Source organism: Pongo pygmaeus, chromosome 7 (assembly GCF_028885625.2).
Source record: "Pongo pygmaeus isolate AG05252 chromosome 7, NHGRI_mPonPyg2-v2.0_pri, whole genome shotgun sequence".
Lineage (NCBI taxonomy): Eukaryota > Metazoa > Chordata > Mammalia > Primates > Hominidae > Pongo > Pongo pygmaeus.
The window spans coordinates 151,460,272-151,481,077 of record NC_072380.2 but is presented as its reverse complement, the minus strand read 5'-3'; the positions used below and the strand labels follow the sequence as shown (position 1 = coordinate 151,481,077).

The window sequence follows — 20,806 nt, the reverse complement described above, 5'->3', positions numbered from 1 at the left end:
TTTTTGGCTTAATAGAAATTTGTCTGATCCTGAAAGGGAGTAGCCAGGAACATTCTTGAGCTTTCTTGTTTTTACTCTACTGGGATCCTGTTTGTTAAATGTATTCACCAAAACTATGAATGTGCACAATATATCTCTGTGAAGTGAGAGAAAATTAGACTTGGAAGCCTCAGTCCTGGAATCTGGAGTGAATGGACCTTCCATTTTGTAGCTGCATGACTCTGCACAAGCCATTTTTCTTCTCTGTGCCTCAGTATTTATGTATTTTAAATGAGAGTATAATGATCTCCTTAGTCGGGGAGTACAAGGAGATAAGTGCATGGACATGCTTCCTAAGCTGAGACCAGCACTGTGGCAGTGTGAGCAATTGTGTGTAAGCTGGGTTGTGTTAGATGGTTTGTTTCTTCTTCAACACAGCAACTGAACGGATGGATGAATAGATGAATGAATGATTGTGGTCATAATTATTTACTGTGCCTCAGCTGCGGGCACCATTCACCAGGCTAGACTTTTTCATGCCCACAGACTCATTTAATTTCACAACAATATTATGAATTAAATATTACAAGTTCCTTTTAGAAGCTGAGAAACATCCTCTGAGTAATGAAGTGGTTGACTGAGAGCCACACTGGCTAGAGTAACAGATTTTGTGTAAAACCAAGTCCTGTGCATCAGTCTATCTCTTTGTTCCACCATCCTGCTCTTTGATGCCCTGGCAGGATGATTCTCTCTGTTTCTTCCACCAGGGCAAGAATGGATCACCGGGATCTCCAGGAGAGCCTGGCCCTTCGGGAACCCCTGTGAGTTCTCTTTGGCTGCTATGTGATGGCATCGGGGTGAGCTTTGAAAGGGCTTGTGGCTAACATTACAGATTGTCCAGCCTCTGTGCCTAGAAGCATCGGTGGGGACATATGGGTTTGAGTGGTAGAAATAGGTTGGAGGTAAGAGGCTCCATAGGGCCATTTGTTAAGGTTTAAAGTATATATCATGCGATTGGCTCTTTGTTGACTATAACCATAGGCATCTATGGTCTACATCCATAGGCACCCAAAACAAACATTTTTTAAAAAAATGTTTAACAAGTTTGTAGGGTAGAAGTTTGATGTTTCCAGAGGATGGGAGGACAAGGTCAGACTGAGCAACGCTTACCACCTCAAATGACAAAGAAAGTGTGTAGCATGGGAATGGAGGTAGGGACGGGGGTGGGAGACAAAAAGGATCAACAGGTAGGTGGCAGAGAGAGCTAAATGGGCAGGTAGTAGAGAGAGGTTGCATACCAATTAGCAGAGTCCTGGTCAGCTAGATATCAAATACAGGATTTGGGGTTCAGTCCTGGTAGGTGGGGAGACATGGTGGGGAAGATGGTTCTTTAATGGGTTCTAGGGTTGGATGAGAAAAGCTCTGGCCACTAGTCTCCTTCCAATCTAGTCTTCTTGTATTTTTACTTGCTAACATTTGCCACCTGACTCAGAAGGCCACCTGCAAGGTGTGAGTCAACTGTGAATTGTAGCGGGCAATGGGCTGACCAGGACTTGGTACTTCAGATACTGCAGTGACCAGCTCATCTCAGTTTGTGAGGAACTTTCCCAGTTGGAAAATCCTGCATCCTGGGAAACCTACTGGTTCCAGGCAAACTCGGCATCTGATCACCCTAGCAGAGACCCTCCTTTTGTTGGACTAGGGACAGCTATGCAAAAGGAATCCAACTTCCTAGCAAACATAATGACCTCCCTCAGCGGCTATGGTGTGGGACCTGTTGCTGCTTGTGAGACAGAACAGAGGAGGTGGGGGTTGGGTCATGAGGCTGGACCCATCACCTCCCCTAGTGCAGAGTTGATCCTGGAAGTACTGACCCATGCATGATGGCTTCCCAGAAAAGTTGAAGTTGAAAAATTCCCAAAGTCCTTTCCCAAAATGTGATTCTACCAAGTGACCTTTGGCCGCCTCATGGGCAGTGGTATGCCATCTCACTAGAGCACTTCTTGGAGAGCTCCGCACATCTCAGGGTCTTTGTTAAATATCTGTCTCAGTTTGTTTTGGTTGCTTTGAATGGAAAGACCCTTGGCTGTTTACGGGGAGACTTCCCATCTTCCCCTGCTTGTGACAGCACTACCGGGAGTCCCAAGACCCCGTGTCTTTTCCTAACCCATGCCCCTCCATCATGGGAGGATTTGTGTGTCGTGTGGCTGTCTCAGGCCTTTTGATTTCAGAGTGGTCACAAGGTTTCCGAATCTGCTTGAGTTGGTACATGACCTTGAGGAATTAATTATCAGTTTTCTCTTTGCAGGGCCAGAAAGGAAGCAAAGGGGAAAATGGCAGCCCAGGACTTCCTGGCTTCCTGGGTCCCCGTGGGCCTCCGGTAAGCAGAGAACCCCAATGGGGCCCAAGATACCTGGCTCCAGGTTGTGATGTTCACATGCAGTGCCTTCCCTGCCACCTCCTGTGTCCTCAGTTCTGTCTGCTCAGGCCATGATGACCTGTGTGGGGTCAAAGTTGCATCATGGTTTAGAAGACAGCGGAGTGCCCAGAGGTCACACCTGCATGGCAATCTCAGTGCCATCACTCCTTCGTCATGAGATCTTAGGAAAGTGTCGTAACCTCTTATGCTTTAGCTGTCTCATTATGCAAACAAGGATAATGACAGCATCTACTTCTGAGGATTAAATGAAATCATTCATATAGAGGGATCAGCAATGGTTCCTGACCCACTGCAGGTGCTCAATAAATACGAACCATTGTAATGATGCATGTGGTGGGACAATGGTGTTGATCATGATCCTAGAACTTGAAGGACCCCTGGAAATAATTGTAAAGGTGAGTAAGTTTGAGCCGTAGGGTCAGAACATATAAGTGATTTACTCAAAGCCACGTGGTAATTTTGCACTCCAGCTCGTCCTTGAGTCAAGGTCTCCTGACTTGACAGCTTAAGGCAGGGGGAAGCTGTAAGGTAATCTTTGCCAAGTTTCTGGACAGCGAGATGCTGAGGGATTCAAACATTTCCAAGTGGAGCCCTCTGGTGTCATCTGCATATTGCAGTCCAGTCCTTCGACTGCTGACCTGATGAATGAGGCGTGCATGTAACATGCCAGGGTAGAGAGCTTACCCATGTTCTTGTCCATCCCCTCCAATTTAATTCTGACCCCTCTGTGTGCCCCACTGCCAGCCAAACCCAGCCCATTGGAGGTGGTAGCCCCTCTTACCCTTTTCTACCATGCTGCCCAGGCTTTGCAGGGTCCCATTCACTGATTTGTACGTGGGCTTATTCACTCCGTTGCTAAAGGCCAAGTCTCCTTCTCCATCCCCTTGTTAATAATCTGCTGCTACTGAGCAGCCAGGCACCTACTCCTGTGGATGCACTGCAGCAATTGCTCCTGGGTCATGATGAGAGTGGGGTGCTTGTCCAGCCCTCACTACATGCCTGCTGCTGCCCAGGGTGCTGGAGGAGAACTAACACGTTGACACCTCACAGTAATCCTTGAGGCAGGTACAACCACTGTTCTCATTTTACAGATGAAGACACTGGGGCACAGAGAGCTTATGGAAGTTGTAGGGAGGTTGTTTAAGGTCACAGAGCCAAACAGTGGAGAAGCCAAGAATTGAACCTGGAGCCCAGTGTCTTATTGGTTTCTTGTTTCACACATTATGAGCCTACTTCTCAGAGAGGCCTCCTGACCACAACAGGACTATTTGTAAAACTGATATCCTGGAGGCCCTCTTGGTGGAGTCATACCCATCCCATTGACAAGGAGTTATTAATCCGTGGCTCTTCTTCCTAACCTGGAGTGATTTTTTTGCCTTCCCCTGCACAGGCTGGCCAGAGAGCCTGTCCGGGATGTCCTTGGCCAGGTAGACCATCGATTGTTGTCTTTGCTGGAACATGACTTGAGTGGAAATGTCAGTTTTAAAGACAGTCTTAGTACTGACGTTGGGCTGATGCTGCAGAGCCACTGATATTCTGTTCTGTTTTCCAGGGAGAACCAGGAGAGAAAGGAGTCCCAGGCAAGGAGGCAAGTATCACATGCCCACTCACCCCTTGGCAACCCTTTCCCACCAATGGGCAGTCTGTGCAGGCTCAGGCCCTGGGCTTAGAAGGGCCCACACTTGCCTTAACACTCTCTACCTTCACTGTTTTGAAATTCTTAATGCCTTTTGAACAACTGGCTCATGTTTTAATTTTTCCCGGAGCCCCACAAATTATGTAGCCAGTGAAGGGGCACTGTCTTGATATGTCTGTTTCACTTGTTTATTCCTCAGCATCCAAGCTATCAACAAATCCTGTCAACTCTGACTTCAAATACCTGTAGGTTTTGTCCAGTTCTCTCTGTCTCTGCCACTGGGACTCTAATCTAATCTGTCACCTGCTCTCACTTGAACACTGCAGTGATCCTCTATTGGATCTCCCTTTGTCCAGCCTTACCCCTCCACAGTCTTCCACCCAGCAGACAGAGAGTCTGCAGAGCATAAGCATATGGAGACGCTGCAGTGCAACCTGCAGGTCTGCCCTCCCCCTGCACTCTCCGTGGAATCCAGGCTGCCACAGTCCCACCACTCCCCTCCTTCTCTAAGCTCCAGTCACTGACCTCTTAGCTCCTGAGACATGCCAAGTTCTTTTCCAAGGGCTCTCTTTTCCCATGCTTATTCCTACTCATCCTGAGGTCTCAGCTGAAATGTTGCCCTTGCCAACTTTCCTTGACACTGAAGCAAAGCAGACCCCCCCACAATGCTTGGTTTTAGCACCCTGCTCTGTTCTGCTGTAGCCCAGGAGACCAGCACAGACTAGATACCAAAAATATTTGATGAGAGATGAACAGAAGAATGACTGAATGCAGAGAAAGTAGATCTATGGAAATCAGCCTCTTCGTTTCAAGGCCTGCATCCTCCCACTTGAATGAGGAAGATACATTTTTACCCTGTGCCTTTGGGTCACGGTCTTAACTGCAGGAAGGTGGCCACTTCCTTGAAGCTGAATCGGATAGCTTCATATTCGGAAAGTGTTTGCTCCTCACCCCAGCCATAGGGTGCCACTCACTGGGTGTATCGTTCATTCATTGCCCAATCACTGTTTCCTCTGCTTCCTGGATTAAGGTAAAGAGGAAATACTCGTAGCTCCATTTCTGAGGGCTGCGTCAGCCCCGTGTGCTTGTACTTGGGCTGCTGCCTACACGACTTCTCTTTGGACTTCTCGAATAAATTCTAGGCTAAGCAGGCATCCTGATTCTTCCAGATATGATGCAGCTCTCCCCTTAGAATGGGAGCCTCCTGCTTCCTCATGCCCAATATATCTCCACCTTCTCCCATCCAAGGCTTGGTCCTCACTCTTCCACCCACCTGGAATACCTTTCCTGCCTCCTTTCGTTGTTAAATTTTATCCAACTTTCAAGGCTCTGTGCTTCCCAACTTACAGATTCACCCAGGAATACCGAGGCAGCTTTTGGTAATTATGTTACAGAAATTAAATCAGTCTGCCTTGTGTTAGAATCAACTCATGCCCACCTCCACCTCATGGACAGGTTGTGAACTCTGTGAGAATGAGGACCATGTCTTATCTCTGTCCTCTGCATAGGTCTCAGGGCTGAACATGGCACCTGCATGAAAGGGATGCAATGAATGTTTCTGGGGCTGAAATGGCCAGGCTCAGAAGAGCTCAAGAGTACTCTCTTTGACTTTCTTCTCTTCAATCAATGTAGAGTCTATCAACCAAGAGATGGGACAAGAGCCCCTGGGCTGAATTTCCTTCCCCAATATCAAGCTCTGCTTTCCAAATGTGTGCTGTCTAAGAGGCAGACAGACAAGCATACCTTGGTCATCATATCTGGGAAGAAAGAAAGTTAGGTGTCAGCTGACAGGAAAGTAACCCATGCGTGAGAATGGACACTGGCCAGAGGGATTAGCCAGCGCTTTACAGAGGAGATGGCAGAGGAGCTGGGGGCAAGAAGAGAAGAAAGAGATATTCCAGGTGGAGAGAATGACAGAAGCAGTGGGCACTGTGGGCTGTGTCCCTTGTTCCCTGACGTGACTGCCCTCCAGGAGGGGGTGGGGACTGTGGGAACATAGAAGAGGGCCACTTCTCTAAATGCTGGGTGATCGGGGGGAGGCTTCCTGAAGAGGAGACCTGCAGGCCAGGTGGGAAGTAGGTATCTGGACCGAGAGTTGGGGAGCATGCTGCAGGCACAGGGAAGACAAGGAACAGAGGCCATGAAACTGCAGAACTGTCTGTCCCCTGCACTAGAGCCATCCAGGGCAGTGACAGCCTGTTGAAGACAACAATTCATGCAGGGCGTCCTAGGCATGTTAAAGGGAGTGGGGTTTATCCCACAGGAGGCAGGGGAGGAATCTGGAGGGGCCAACCCAGGGCTGGTGCCATCAGTCAAAGGTGGACAGTGCCAGGAGGAAAGGAGAGAAGACACAGTGTGCCACCGCTCCCCACCCCACCATGTAGGCATAAATCAGAAAGGAGCCCTCAGGGGACCCTATCTTTTGAGGGTCCCTTGTCCTCAGCATGCAGGACTGTGAAGAAGAATATCCAGCGAGGCAAGGACACCAGTGCAGAGGGCCTGGGGCAATGACTGTCCTTTCTTTCTCCTTGCAGGGAGTCCCTGGGAAGCCTGGAGAGCCTGGATTCAAAGGAGAAAGGGTGAGTGGAGAGCACAGGCACCTTGAACACGCCAAATGCGACCTTTGCACAGTGGCCACGGGATGTTGAGCCTGGCCTTTGTCCAAGGCAGTTAGTAAACACCCGCCTGGATCACGCCGCCTGTCGTGATTTTGTTCACTTTTTCCTGGATGATCACCAGCCCCACAAAGGGAGGTTCTTTTCCTCCCAGTATTGTTTGTACTTGATGCTATTATTATTTTTTTCCTTTTTGTCTTTTTGGTTATCAGTTTAAGGACTAAAATCATCACAATTAGAGATTCAAAGGCAAGCCTTGGGAGACATTGACAGATTTCTTTCTCCCCGTGTGCGAATGCCCGCCGAGACGGGCTCGGCTCCCGAAGTGCCAATTTGCCAGGAGCCAAATTTGTCGCTGGAGGTGACAAGGGAACAGATTTTCCCATAATGAATTGCCTTGGCGTTATACTCAGAAAGCCTTTCTTTACATTTCATTTCTCCAAAAAACAAGAGGGGAAAAGACTTTTTTTTCTTCTTTTTCTGCTGAAGAGCCTGTGGAAGGCGGACGCGTTCTCACACTCACGACTGCTGCTCCCTTTGGAGGCTTTATGCGTCTCGTTTGCCCACAATCCTGCGTTTGGTCAGCCTCACGCTGTCACACTGTTGCACGACACGGACACGGACGTCCCAGGCACCCCCAGCCCACCCCCGCTTGTTTTCCATGGTCCTGAAAAGAATTTATCTCGGCTTTCTTCGCAAGTGGGGTGGGTGGGGAGCCGGCTGGCTTCTCCCACAGCCAGAGGAGTGAGAAAAGTGGGGGCAGAGTCTCAGGGATTCTCCCCCCTGGATCTTCCTCCTGTCTCCTTCCCATGACTTTGATTCCTCTATCCCGTGGCTGTTGGTTCCTGAGCGATGGAGCCAGGGACATGAGGGACATGTGGCTGAGAAGGCGTTGATGTTCCCGCCCGAGAATGCGACTCAGGCGCCCGTGGGAGCTATTGGCGCAGGATATGGGCTTGAATTTTGGTTGAGAGCCAAGGAACTCAGACCACCAATAGCATCTCTTCTTTAATACCTAATCGATACGCGGAGAGCTTGCCTTTTCCCTGTTAAGTGCTTTCATGGCACATTGCCAGGGAGCCATTAGACTACCCTTTTCTTTGTACTCCTGGGAACATTTGAAATATGGGACAAGTCCTGTCACCACAAAGTGACTGTGAGATATTTAATGAATAGAAAATTCTGTACCACGCATGAGATAGGGCCTTAGCATCCAGGTGTACAAATATCAGGACTTTACTAGACCCCTGAATTCAAGATCACTGACAGAGATTGCAACGTCCTGTGAAATACATCACGCTTGGAAAATTGAAGTGACTTCTTTGGACCTGGCTAAATTATTATTTTTGAATTCACTGATTTTGGGTTATTGTTGAAATATTAAAAGCAGTACAGGTACATTGCTCAACAGTGAAAATTGCAGGACAAGTGAATGCAATGAAAATTGCGTGCCCCTTCCATCTCACCCCTTAGCTCCATCCCCTCTCCAGGGTCTATCACAGTGCTTTGGCTTTTTATCTTTTCAGAGGGAGTCCGTGCACACAGAATTGTGTGTGGTGTGTGTTATAAATGTGCATTTACCTCGTATTTAACCCTCTCCTCACTCTGAGCATATCATACGTTATCTGTCGTCTCACTCCTTGCATTTTTCATTTAAGTGCGTATGTTAGAGATGGTTTGGTGACTGCACCGTTTTCCTTTTCTGTGGCTCTGGGTCATGTTCTCAGCCATGCCACAAATTTACGGTTACCATCTGGTGTCTCTTCTTTTTCTCCCTGTGCCTCCCTTTCTCTGCTACATCCCAGCAATGGAGTTCCGTTATCTCTGAGGCAGTTAATGTGGCTGCCATATTTTCAGACCAACTAATCATTTGAACTTGCTGGACTGGACTGCCCTGGGCTTGCCATAGTTCTCAAATCACCGGTCCAGCACTTCCAGCTCTGGGTCAGCTGTGGGGAGAGATGAGCCCTAGGCAGTGTTGGAGGCCATTGGATAATCCTCTGCGAACTCCCTAGAGCTGAGAGAAAGGAGAGGGAGATGACCTGGGAGGGAGACACCTCTGTTGAGAGAGGACCACTGTCTCTCTAGAGAGCAAACCCAGGCCAGTAAGTGGTCAGCAGCTCCACCATCAGTCTCATTTGCCAGGGCCAGCCTTCTCCAGACAGCCTGAGGAGCTGCACTCTTGGGATTGAGAATAGGATTGGAATTCCACAATCAACATTCTTATCCTGTTCTCTATAGACTACCTGTGTGACCATGGGCTGGTGGCTTTCTGTCTCTGGGCCTTGCATGTTTTCTTTTTTCCTTTTCCTTTCTTTTTTAAAAAACAGAGTCTCACTCTGTCATGTAGGCTAGAGTGCGGTGGCATGATCATAGCTCACTGCCGTCTCAAACTCTTGGCCTCAAGGGGTCTTCCCACTTCAGCCTTCCGAGTAGCTGGTACTATAGGCGATTGCCACTGTGCCTGGCTAGTTTTTTAAAAAATGTTTTTGCTAATGATGGGGTCACAACAACATCTTGCCCTGGCTGCCCAAGTTTTTTTTTTTTTTTTTTTTTGAGACAGAGGCTCGTTCTGTTGCCCAGGCTGGAGTGCAGTGGCGCGATCTAGGCTCACTGCAAGCTCCGCCTCCTGGGTTCACGCCATTCTCCTGCTTCAGCCTCCCAAGTAGCCGGGACTACAGGCACCCACCACCACGCCTGGCCAATTTTTTGTATTTTGTTTAGTAGAGACGGGGTTTCACGGGGTTTCATGGGGTTAACAAGGATGGTCTCGATCTCCTGACCTCGTGATCTGCCCGCCTTTGCCTCCCAAAGTGCTGGGACTACAGGAGCCCGCCACCACGCCCGGGTAATTTTTTGTATTTTTAGTAGAGATGGGGTTTCACCGTGTTAGCCAGGATGGTCTCGATCTCCTGACCTCGTGATCCGCCTGCCTCAGCCTCCCCCATGTTTTCATTTGTACAATCAGGACAGTGCATGTGATGGGTTCTGGGGCTCTTCTCACCCCAAGCCACACATGGGCCACCCAGGGCCAAGGTCTCCCTTTCAGTGATCTGAGAGGCAGACTGGGGGAACCCCTTTTGCAGCTGCATGGGATACACCTTCCAGCCCTGAGACACATGCTGATATGCTTCTGTCTTCCTTAGGGAGATCCTGGGATCAAAGGTGACAAAGGACCTCCTGGTGGAAAGGGCCAGCCCGGGGACCCTGGAATCCCAGGCCACAAAGGCCACACAGGCCTGATGGGTCCCCAAGGACCACCTGGGGAGAACGGACCAGCTGGACCCCCAGGGCCTCCAGGCCAGCCGGGATTTCCAGGACTGAGGGTAAGGATGCTGATATGGCTTTGGACTCAGGGCTCCTCGGGGCCTAAGGGGGAGCCAGGGAAGTGTGTGGACTTCAGAGGCACCAGGTTACAGATCCCAGTCTTCCAGTGACTGAAGGTGTGACCTGGGGCAGGCTACTTTTCCTCTCTGAATCTGCCGTTCCTTGTCTGCAAAAAGGGAAAACAAAATCCTCTTCTGATTTATGATGATCAGTGAAATAACATGCCTAGCTTAAGAAATGCTCAAAAATAGTCCCTCTTCTGTTCAACCCTCTTCCTCAGTGGTAATGAATCCTTAAGACTTCATTTCTTGGGCTGTAGAACTCTTCTGCCCAGGACCTTGTGCAAAAGGCAGTTGAGAAGACACCCAGCTCCCAGGGGTCTGAACTTCATTGTGGGATGGTTCACCATCCATTTCAATGCCTGGCTTTGTCACTCTTGTATCTGTCGACCTAGAGTACTCCTTCTTCCCCCTGCATCCCTCTTTTTCCAAAGCTGGGAACAAGGGCTTATTTAGAGTGATGGTTTTTTCTTTCTTTAAACATCCTTTATTCTAGTAGCAGCACTTTCATTTTACACAATCTCATGACACAGGCATACACGGGCTATAAAAAGATGAACACAGAGTTCCCCTGGTGGAAGTCCATGTGACCACCCCTTCCTGCTCAGCTGCCCATATGGTCTTCTGGAGACCCTCATATTTCTCAGAGCCCAGGTCTGGATGACCTCCGTGTCCCTGCCACTTCTGATGCTCTGTAGTCGCGTCAGTTCCTGGTGGCTGTGGTCAGCCTGGGTTTCAGCTGCCCTGAAAGATGCCAGGCAGCCAGAGCCTGTCTCTCAGCAAAGTCATTGGAGAGGCTGGAGTACTCAGCTGACTTCCAAAGCCCTCTTGGAGCTTTGCCAACTTCTGCCAGTCCTGCTGCTATGGGCAGTGATGGGAATTCTGGGACTAACATAAAAAATTCTTGGGCAGAATAAAAGAATAAGGAAATGGAATCTATCTCATGCCAGGTATGGGGCTACAGAGATGAGCACAGTAATACCCCTGCCCTTGAGGGGTAGACAGTGCCCGGGAGCAGTCAGACAGGAAGGGACCAGCTCTGTACAGCCTGAGGACATCTCCTCTAAGTTCTTCTAAGAATCACATGCCACTGTGTGAGCTTGGAGACAACACTTGCTCCTCTGGTTGTCAAACTCATCAGCTTCTGTGGACCAAGCACCAGGAATTGGTGAGAAAGTTGTTTAGAGCCACAGTGGACCTAAGCAGGGAAAACCAGACCATGGGAACTAGAGTGGCCAAGTAGCCAGGCAGGGGAAATCCACGCGAGTTCACATAGAAGGCAGCCTATAGGCTGTGTCCGAAAGGTGGACACAACTTTGGCAGCAGAGATTAGGGGCCAGATCTCCAGGTCCAGTGCTAAGAAGGGAATATGAGTGGAATTAACAGGCACAGTGGCTTGAGCAGGAAGGAAATCCAGTGAATAAGCTGGAAGGGTATGGAAGGAAGGGCAGCAGTGGCTCAGAGAGCCCAGAGTCCGGGTTGCTGTGTAAAATGGGATGATGCTGCCTGCATAGCAGAGAAGGGAGGAAGGGATTAGAGATGTGGAAAAGATTGGGCTAGGAACATGTGCTTCCCTGTGTGGGTATATACCACCTACGAACTTCCTGGTTTCCCAAGTCCTCAGGGTTCTTAGGTGGCAGAAGTTACTGGGAAGATGAATGACTCCACCTTCCCTCCCTCCTAGGGGGAGTCTCCATCCATGGAAACCCTGCGTCGGCTTATTCAAGAAGAGCTGGGGAAGCAGCTTGAAAGTGAGTATCTGGACTGTGTTACGGTCTTGCAGAGAATTGCCCAGGAAGCAGTTCTCTTATTCAGCCTTGAATGCTTTTGCATCCTGGAATGAGAAAAGCACATGACTGGCAGCTCAAGTGTAGACTATCAGGGTTGGGGAACGCCCTGAAGACTGTTCTGTCCTTTATCTGACACATACTTTCTCTAGGACTAGTCCTTCAGCTTTCACTTGGTTACCTCTAGTGAAGGAGAGCTCGCTATCTACAAAAACAGTTCTGCTATGATCAATCATTTATTCTGTGCATTGAGCCATTTATCTAGTCTGTAAAGAATTTTGGTTATTTACTGCTGTGAGCCTCATGAAACTCACAGTCCAGAGGAGGTAGATAAACAAATAGACAAGACGATTTTCGTAAAGTCAATAGAAGTTCTTAAATTTTATTTGTCACAGCAGGCATTCAAAGAGGACAGATGAACATATCTAAGATAGCTCAGAGGCCAGGGAGTGGATTAATGAAGGCTTCCTGGAGGAGGGGCCATGTGAGCTACAAGTTGAAAGATGAAATGTGACCCCAGGTCTATGGAGCAACATGTGTGAAGGCCCTGAGCAGGGCAGGCAGGCCTAGTGCTTTCAAGGAACTAAAATCCTTTCAGTCGTGTTGCATTGACTCATTGTTAAGTCCCCAGGTCTAGCATGTGCCTGTGCGTAGCAGATGCTTAGGGAGGGAGGAAGGTAGGAGGATAGTAGTAATCATGCCAGCATGTTGGCATTTGCCAAGATCAGGTGAAGTTCTCAGCACTTGCAAGTGTTAACCCAAAGGAACCTCTAAACAATCTCACGAGGCTCATGTAATTATTGTAAGAATTGTTAGAAGCAGGATTATTAGGGGCTAAATAACTTAAGATTGATGAGCTGGGAAGATATGGCCAGGATTTGCACCCGGGCAGCCTCACTGAAGGTTCTGTGCTCTTCATCACCAAGCTCTCTTATACAACAGCCATTCCCATTCCCTCTGCAATGGGAAGTTAGAGGAGAAGAAAGTCACACAAGATCTTGTTGCAGCAAAGAAGAGAAATCCATAACTACTTTCCAGGTGCACAAGGACAAAAGGGGAGGGCACATTTATTCACATGATCATGTCTCAGTTATCTTGCACCTCCCATTGTGAGATTCTGTGCTGGGCGCAAGGACACAGCTGTAAACAAGACAGCCCTCCTTCCTGTCCTCTTGGAGTGTCCAGGGGAACACGGTCCACTTCCATGCGGGAAAAAGAACACGGTCTTTTTCCTGTATGTAAATGAGGGCAAAGGACTGTTTTCTGGAGCACACGTCAAGGAGTGGGTTTTGGGTGGGAGAAGGAGGCGATGAGAGGAGGGAAATAAAGACCAAATTGGTGGGCACCATGGGTGGGTGGTGTTCTGAGGTCTCATGTGTGTAGATCTCTGAGTTCTACCTTCTGAATGTTGGATTCATCAGTGACAGAAATGGCCTTTGCTTTTGGGGGATCTCTAGCCCAAGAGCAGAGACAAGACCCGTTTCAAAATGGTTCGGATAGAGAATCTGCTGGGCTGAGTCCTTTCTTCCAAACAGGCCTTTGAGGAAGGAGCATCCACTCCACTTTAAAGATGAGGAAATCAAGGCTCAGAAAAGTTGAGCAATTTGTCAAGGTCACAGAAGCCGACCACTTGTCTTCCTGCCACCTCGTGAGAGGAGTAGTAGGAGGGAGACACGCTGGGAAGTGATCAGCCAGGCAGTCAGAAGAGCCTGACTCTACCTTGGTTTCCCTATCAAATGCCGGGAGCCTTGGGTAGCCTCCCAGCCTCTGGTTTTGGTCACACTGTCTGCAAAATAGCAGTTTGGGCCTGATTACCTATGACTGCATGGCAAACAAAGACTGCCCTTGGTGGCCACCAGATGTTCATATATCCCCTGTCCCATTGAAAGGCTGCCAGACCAGCACTGGACCTCTGGGTTTTTTAATCAGTTCTGTCATATTAACATTTTAGATGTATAGGATCTCCAGTGACCATCATGTCCAGCCCTTTAGCTTATAGATGAGGACTTTGACATTGGAGAGGAAAAGTGACCAACATAGCTTTGTGTAAGCCATTTACCTCCTCCACCCCAGCATCAGTTTCCCCAACTGACCATTGCAATTGCTACTGCTTCTACTGCTGTCCATGCTACTATGGCTTCCATCGTTCTGCCTCTGGGGTAGCAGCCAGCATCTCCTGAGCACTTAGCAAGTGCCAGGCACTATTCCACATGCATCATCTCACTTACTCCATCCTCATTCCAGCCCAGTGGGGTAGGTGCTGTTTCTTTGTCTCCATTGCATAGAAAGGGACACCAAGGCTGAGAATGGTCAAGTAGCTTGCTCAAGGCCACCTGGCTGGCCGTGGCTGTCCTGGGATCCCAGCCTGGGCAGACTTGCTCCAGGGGCAGCGATGGTCACTACTGATTAAGTCGCCCCATGGCCAGCCACAATCAGAAGGTGCCCATACAAATGCTGCACATGTGCCATGTGACGTGTCATTGATGTTGTTTCTGCAGCTATTATTGGCCCCTTGGTTCTGAGTTGGTAGTGAGTAGCCATCCTGTCTTATGTCCACTCTCTGTTCTTCATGAAATGCCTTTCTTTTTTCTACTTCACAGCCAAACTTGCCTACCTCTTGGCCCAGATGCCCCCAGCGCACATGAAGTCATCTCAAGGCAGACCTGGGCCCCCAGGGCCCCCTGGAAAAGATGGGCTTCCAGGCCGGGCCGGCCCCATGGGGGAGCCAGGTCGTCCTGGGCAGAGGGGTCTGGAAGGACCCTCTGGACCCATAGGTCCCAAAGGTGAGTGAAGACCTGGAGGAGATATGCTCCCTGTACTCCTGGAGGGCGGAGAAGGAACAGGGCTGGGAGGTGGCACTGCATGCATTATTCATGCCACTCTCATTCCCTGTAGCTTGGTAACACCCAGAGTTTTGGCATCATATAATTTTATCATATGCATAAGAGGCTTTCATACTTGACATTTTTACAAAATTATGCTTCTGTTAGGAAGATTGAATCAGTTCCCTCCTACTTTCTTGTTCTCTCTCCATCTCCGCTGCTCAAGTTTCAGGGAGGTAAACAACATGCCTCCTTTTTCCCCTACTGAGTTTAGCACTGAGGAATAAGACATTTAATCTCAATGGAGATTAAATTCCAGCCTTAAAATTGGAACAAAACAGCTGTTAACTGCCCAGGTCTCAAGGCGGTGACTTATCAGGACATCAGAGCTCCAGCCAACAGAAGGTCTCTCCTTCAAAGGGCGGAGGCCATATGATTTAACTCATCACACAGTGGCAAACAGCTCAGAACACTTACTCTCTCTGCAGGAAGACAGACGTGAGAGAGAGAGAGGAAGGATTAAAAAATAAATTTAAAAACATTTTTTTTTAACAAATAAAAGGTTTTTTTTTTTTTTTTAATTTACTTCAAGTTCTGGGATACATGTGCTGAACGTGCAGGTTTGATACATAGGTATATATGTGCCATGGTGGTTTGCTGCACCCATCAAACCGTCATCTAGGTTTAAAGCCCTACATGCATTAGGTATTTGTCCTAATGCCCTCCCTCCCCTTGACCCCCACCCCCCGACAGGCGCCGGTGTGTGATGTTCCCCTCCCTGTGTCCATGTGTTCTCATCGTTCAGCTCCCACTTATGAGTGAGAACATGCGGTGTTTGGCTTCCTCTTCCTGTGTTAGTTTGCTGAGAATGATGGTTTCCAGCTTCATCCATGTTCCTGCAAAGGACGTGAACTCATTCTTTTTTATGGCTGCATAGTATTCCACGGTGTATATGTGCCTCATTTTCTTTATCCAGTCTATCATTGATGGGCATTTGGGTTGGTTCCAAGTCTTTGCTATTGTAAATAGTGCTGCAATAAACATACATGTGCGTGTCTCTTTATAGTAGAATGATTTATAAAAGGTTGTTTAAAAAATATTTTATCTATTTTTTTAAGTTTGCCTGCTTTCAAATAGCTTATATAATTAATAATAATTTTTGAATAAGGCAATTTCAAATAAAGATAAAAGACAGGAGACCAGCGCCATAATTCACTCCTGTCCGATTAGGAATAAGCATGGGGCAGGGAAAGGAGCATGTGGTGTCATTTTAGCTGCTCTGGAGTGACTTGGAGTTAGGGAGATGAATGCTTCTAGCATTGTGCTCTTTTGATCTCCCATTTTCTTACTAATTCTTAATTTGCTCATCCATTTCCTGTAATGTTTCTCCTACTTGAAAGGCTTTTTGTTAAATTTGTATATTCTAGTCCTACTCATATGATTTCATAAAACAAAATATATAAAATAAATGTCAATAAGAAAGCATAAAACAGAGAACATCAGATTGTGGCAGAATACTGACCAAACATAATTATTATAACAATAAAAATGAATGGTCTGAAGTCCCTGTGAACCAGCAGAATTTCAATTGGGGTTACAAGAGAAAATATACTGCATGCAGCAGACATTCAAGAAACAATATGGCAAATCAAGTGATTAATTTGAAAAACAAGGGTGAGAGACAGTTTAATCCAATCTCCACCATCTTCATTCAAATATGATCTCAAGTGTCCTCCCAGGGGAGATGGATCACTCTCTCCTCTGCATGTCTGTAGTGTTTTTTTGAAATTCCTATGATGGTACTTATCACATTCTGTTTCATACTAGAATGTTCTTCTTGCCCTATTTGATTTCTCTTATTAAATTTCAAGCTTCTTGAGAGTAGGTAGAGCTGTGTGTTACTTATCACTGCACATGCCCACGTGCGTGTTGAATTGGTTATATACCTTCCAGTTTCTTCTTGATAAAGGTTCAGGTACAATGCTTTGAAAACACAGGAAGCATAGACATATAAGAGGAGATGCATGCGGACTTCTGTGTGTACGGCATATGAGAGTGTGTAGGTGTGTACATTTGTCTGAATGAGTCTGTATGTATATATGAGTGTATGTATACAGTTGTTAATATGGTTCTAATATATATATGTCTGTATGGAATTGGGTAGATATGTGCTTGAGCAAATGTTCATATGTAGATATGTGTTTAGGAAGGTGATTTATTTGTTTATTTTGTTTATTTTGTGTGATTCCATGTGCATACTTCTGAATGTGAGTGTGTGCTGGAGTGTGTGTGTGAATGAGTGTGTGAATGGGAATTGGGGTACTGTGCTGTATGAGTGTGTGTGCACAGGGTGGTTTAGACTGGAACGCCACAGCAGCCCAGTGCTGCACCTGCACATCCCGCAAGGTGGGACGCCCAGTTTCTGTCCTCCCTGGGGGTCTCCACCATCAAAAGTGCATGTTTTTCTTCCCAGGTGAGCGAGGAGCCAAAGGTGACCCAGGTGCACCTGGAGTTGGCCTCCGAGGCGAGATGGGACCTCCTGGAATCCCAGGTATGACTCATTCTGGAGTCTCAGGGGTAGGGTGTGAGCTACCCTGGAGACCCAGCACCCCTGCCCGTGGCCCCACAGGACTCAGCAGTGAGCGGAGAGGAGGGCTTAGGCTCTACAGATGAGGAGGAGACAGAGATCACTCACTTGGTTTCATTAAATATTTCTAAAATACGACCTTCTTGACTTACTAAGAAAACTGTAGTGTATTCTATGAATTGTTGAAGTGTATCCCGTGAATTTAAAATTTCATGAAATGGTCCTGGAAAAAAAAATTGGCTTGGGCTTAATCAGGAACTGCTGGGGACTATGTTTCTCTTTCAGACATTTCTGGTGCACATTCACTATTGTAAGTGCTAAGGACTCTCGCATTAAAAAATGTGTCTCTTTTGTTTATCCTAGCACTTTCGAAATTCACTTGAAAGAGAAGTCCTTTTTCTTTCACTATGCAGTTTTTAATATCCCTTTAGTATTTCTTGGAATATGTTTTGGGGAATGCTCACCCAGTGGTAGGGTGGTTAGCTGTCCCAGGGCTGAGGATGTTTCTGGGACCTGGGAATTTCAGTTTTAAAGCCAAGACATGACTTGAGAAAACTGGGGAAAGTTGGTCATACTACCTAGTAGCCGTGTTGGAAGATCTCTGCAATGCAGCAATAATCACATTCCAAAATTAGGTGTATAGAAGGTAGAAGAAATTTGACTGTTGAGGCTTCTATTTTTTATTTAACTTTAATTTCTATGTTTGCCTAAGGTCATATCTGAATATTGACCTTATAGAGAATTTCAATTTTAGTATTTATACCTTCGTGATTTTCCAAATTTTCTAAAGTGGATATTTATTATTATTTTCCTTAGAGAAGATAATTAGAAATACATTATAAATACTTATTTTTATGGCTCACCTATTTTCAAATAGCTTATAATATTAAGAATAACTTTTAAAACAAGGCAATTTCAAATAAAGAGTAAATGGCAGAACAGAAATCATTTAAAAGGAGGAAGTAACTGTACCAATGTGGAAGTGAGATAATTATCACATTTCAGTGGCTCTTAGCCCAAGGAATGAATAACACTGAGGCCTCAAAACCTGATCCAGGAAGGATTATAGACTAAATAGCTATTACCAAAGCATTAATAGAATTAATGAAATATCTACAGATCTTTTTAAGTAAAAAGTTTACTTTGTGTTTATTTTATATGATATTTTCTGATAAGATGATTACTAAGACTTAAGAAGGGATGTCACTACTGGGGTTAACCACAAGACTTAGCACTGACCTTCCAAGTTGCCAAAGCTAAGAAGAAAGATAGGTTGATTATATGTGATGTTATGATGCTTACTAAGTGAAGGGATAGAAGTTTGTCTATAGGCAATATTTTCTGGGTCTCAATTTTGGACTATTTTAAGTGTCACTTACTTGCATCCTAGATGTTGTCTTTGGCCATGATTTTACAGAATAGCTTAATGTAATCCAAATATGTGGTTCAAATTTAATGTATAGATAAAGCTGAGAAAATACAGATTTGGGACAAGTTGGATGTTGAACAATGGAATGTCACCAGGTGTCTCTAAGTTCATGTGAATTGGGGCTGAGGGTTAATGATCAAGACTTGGTGTCTACTCTCCATTCAGACACGTTCCCTAGACCCATGTAAGAACCCAGAAGGCCAGGTCTCTCATCTGACTCTTCAGTGGAGAACATATACCCTACCTGGTCTCAATCTACCCTTGTTTCTTTCTCTCCAGTGGTACCTGGATTACTATCCTAGGTCAAATAGTTAAAGCAACTCCTTCTTCTACATATTGAGGTGCTCCTGCTACCTGGTGTTTATGTGGACCACTCTAGTTGCTCAGAACTCCCAGACCATGGGGATGTTCTGTCTGAGGACATTTCAGGTCCTGAGTTCATAGTGAATGGAAGCTGTGAGATCAGGGCCCATCCCCTCCCAGAAGGATCTTGAACCACCTTCTGTTTCTTTTGCTCCTTGGGCCAGGTCAACCCGGGGAACCTGGCTATGCTAAAGATGGACTTCCTGGGATCCCTGGCCCTCAAGGGGAGACAGGACCAGCTGGACATCCTGGCCCCCCAGGACCTCCCGGTCCCCCAGGCCAGTGTGACCCTTCCCAGTGTGCCTACTTCGCCAGCCTTGCTGCCCGGCCGGGTAACGTGAAGGGTCCCTAGAGGACTCTGGAAAGCCAGAAGACTGCAGTGGATTTCTGAAACTTGAACTCAGAGCCCAATGGGAAGCCAGAGGTCTTGAGAGACTTCAGCCATGTGTTCCTTTTTTTTTTCTTTCTTTTATCATTTGCTTTTTGTTTTATTTTCTTGAGAGACCTCAAAATTATTAAATCCAACAGACGCTGCCGGTCGGTCAGATTATTATTAATATTATTGTTGTTGTTAATTATTATTATTATTTCATATGCTGATGCTTTGTGAGTTCTTTTCCACTCCTTTAAAGTTGGGAAAACTTGATTCGTGGGGCAGGAGATTGTTTCTTCATTCTTCTGACAGCCCCCATCTGACGTGTAACTACCCATTTTAAGGAAACTCTTGGTGCTACAAAACCCTGACCAGACACTTGGCAAATTTACCTCTTTCTTCAAAAGAAAAACCTTCAGAAAATGGGCCAATGGGCTTCATTCTCAATCGTGCCCAGAGATCACCCAGGGAGAAATAATACAAACACCACCACTGTCCAGAGAGAGTAAAGAAGCAGGAAGAGGAAGAATTTTCAACCATGAGGAATGTTCCCACCTCCCGACAGGACATGCATTTGGAGAACACAGAATCAGCCCTCAGGGTGCACTCCAGCCACCTCAGTGCTCCAAGCTCACAAAAGTGAAATAATGTCTGTGGGTTGGCAGTGGCTTTGTGGGATCATATGTCTTGGCCAAAGATGGAAAAACCCATGTTGAAGAGGCAGCCCTTGAGTGTTAATTTGTCTTCTAAACTGTGGGTAAGGCCCCTTCAAGTTCCTCTTGTTGGTTTCAATTATATTAATTATAAAACAAATGGATGTAGTGACCATCCACTTGTGTTTCCCTAATGGTGGGCAGTTGGCCGGGGCACTGACCAGAGCTGGGAAATTTGTATCTCCAGGGCGGCTCTGTCTCTGAAATAAATGGCATCAAGTGCATGTGTGTATGTGACATGCCCTGCCTGAACAGGTGCTCAATAAATCCAAGTTTCCTTCTCCTGAGTTCCTCTTGATGATTGATTTCTTATATTCAACGTCCACCTGAATGTGAACTCCTCAAGCACTGGGATGTATCTTTTTCTTCCGAGAACCATAGCACAGAGTCCACATGTTCAGCCCACCTGGTGAATAAACGAGGGAGTGAATGTGTGTGCCTGACTGAGCTAGTCCAGGGCCGTTCATTAGCCTCCCTTCATATGGAAGCAGACATTTAGATGTGCACATTTATACAGGATCACAGTGGGGAGGGAGTGAAGCAAGTTGGAAAGTTTTAGCAGAACCTGTCCTGTTAAACTGCATCTAGAGTCCAAATGATTCACCAGTGGTCTAAAAGATGTACTCTTCCTGCATTTGTTCTTGACTGACAGATTGACTGATGGACCGATTGATCG

General features: G+C 46.8%; 1 protein-coding gene across 6 annotated transcripts in view; it reads left to right on the top strand.

Moving 5' to 3' along the window:
- COL22A1 (collagen type XXII alpha 1 chain) overlaps positions 1-20,416 on the top strand; it is a 336,676-nt gene extending 316,260 nt beyond the window's left edge. For 3 of the 6 annotated variants that reach the window (XM_063669109.1, XM_063669108.1, XM_063669107.1), the window contains 9 exons: positions 747-800; positions 2,288-2,359; positions 3,972-4,007; positions 6,590-6,634; positions 9,817-9,996; positions 11,741-11,807; positions 14,444-14,626; positions 17,139-17,216; positions 19,209-19,897. In XM_063669109.1, coding sequence (XP_063525179.1) covers positions 747-800; positions 2,288-2,359; positions 3,972-4,007; positions 6,590-6,634; positions 9,817-9,996; positions 11,741-11,807; positions 14,444-14,626; positions 17,139-17,216; positions 19,209-19,396 — 903 coding nt within the window. In that variant the 3' untranslated portion in view covers positions 19,397-19,897. Of the gene's footprint in view, positions 1-746; positions 801-2,287; positions 2,360-3,971; positions 4,008-6,589; positions 6,635-9,816; positions 9,997-11,740; positions 11,808-14,443; positions 14,627-17,138; positions 17,217-19,208 lie in introns of all 6 variants that reach the window. The other 3 variants (XM_054499251.2, XM_063669105.1, XM_063669106.1) reach the window with 2 other exon arrangements.
- Positions 20,417-20,806: the final 390 nt, after the last annotated feature.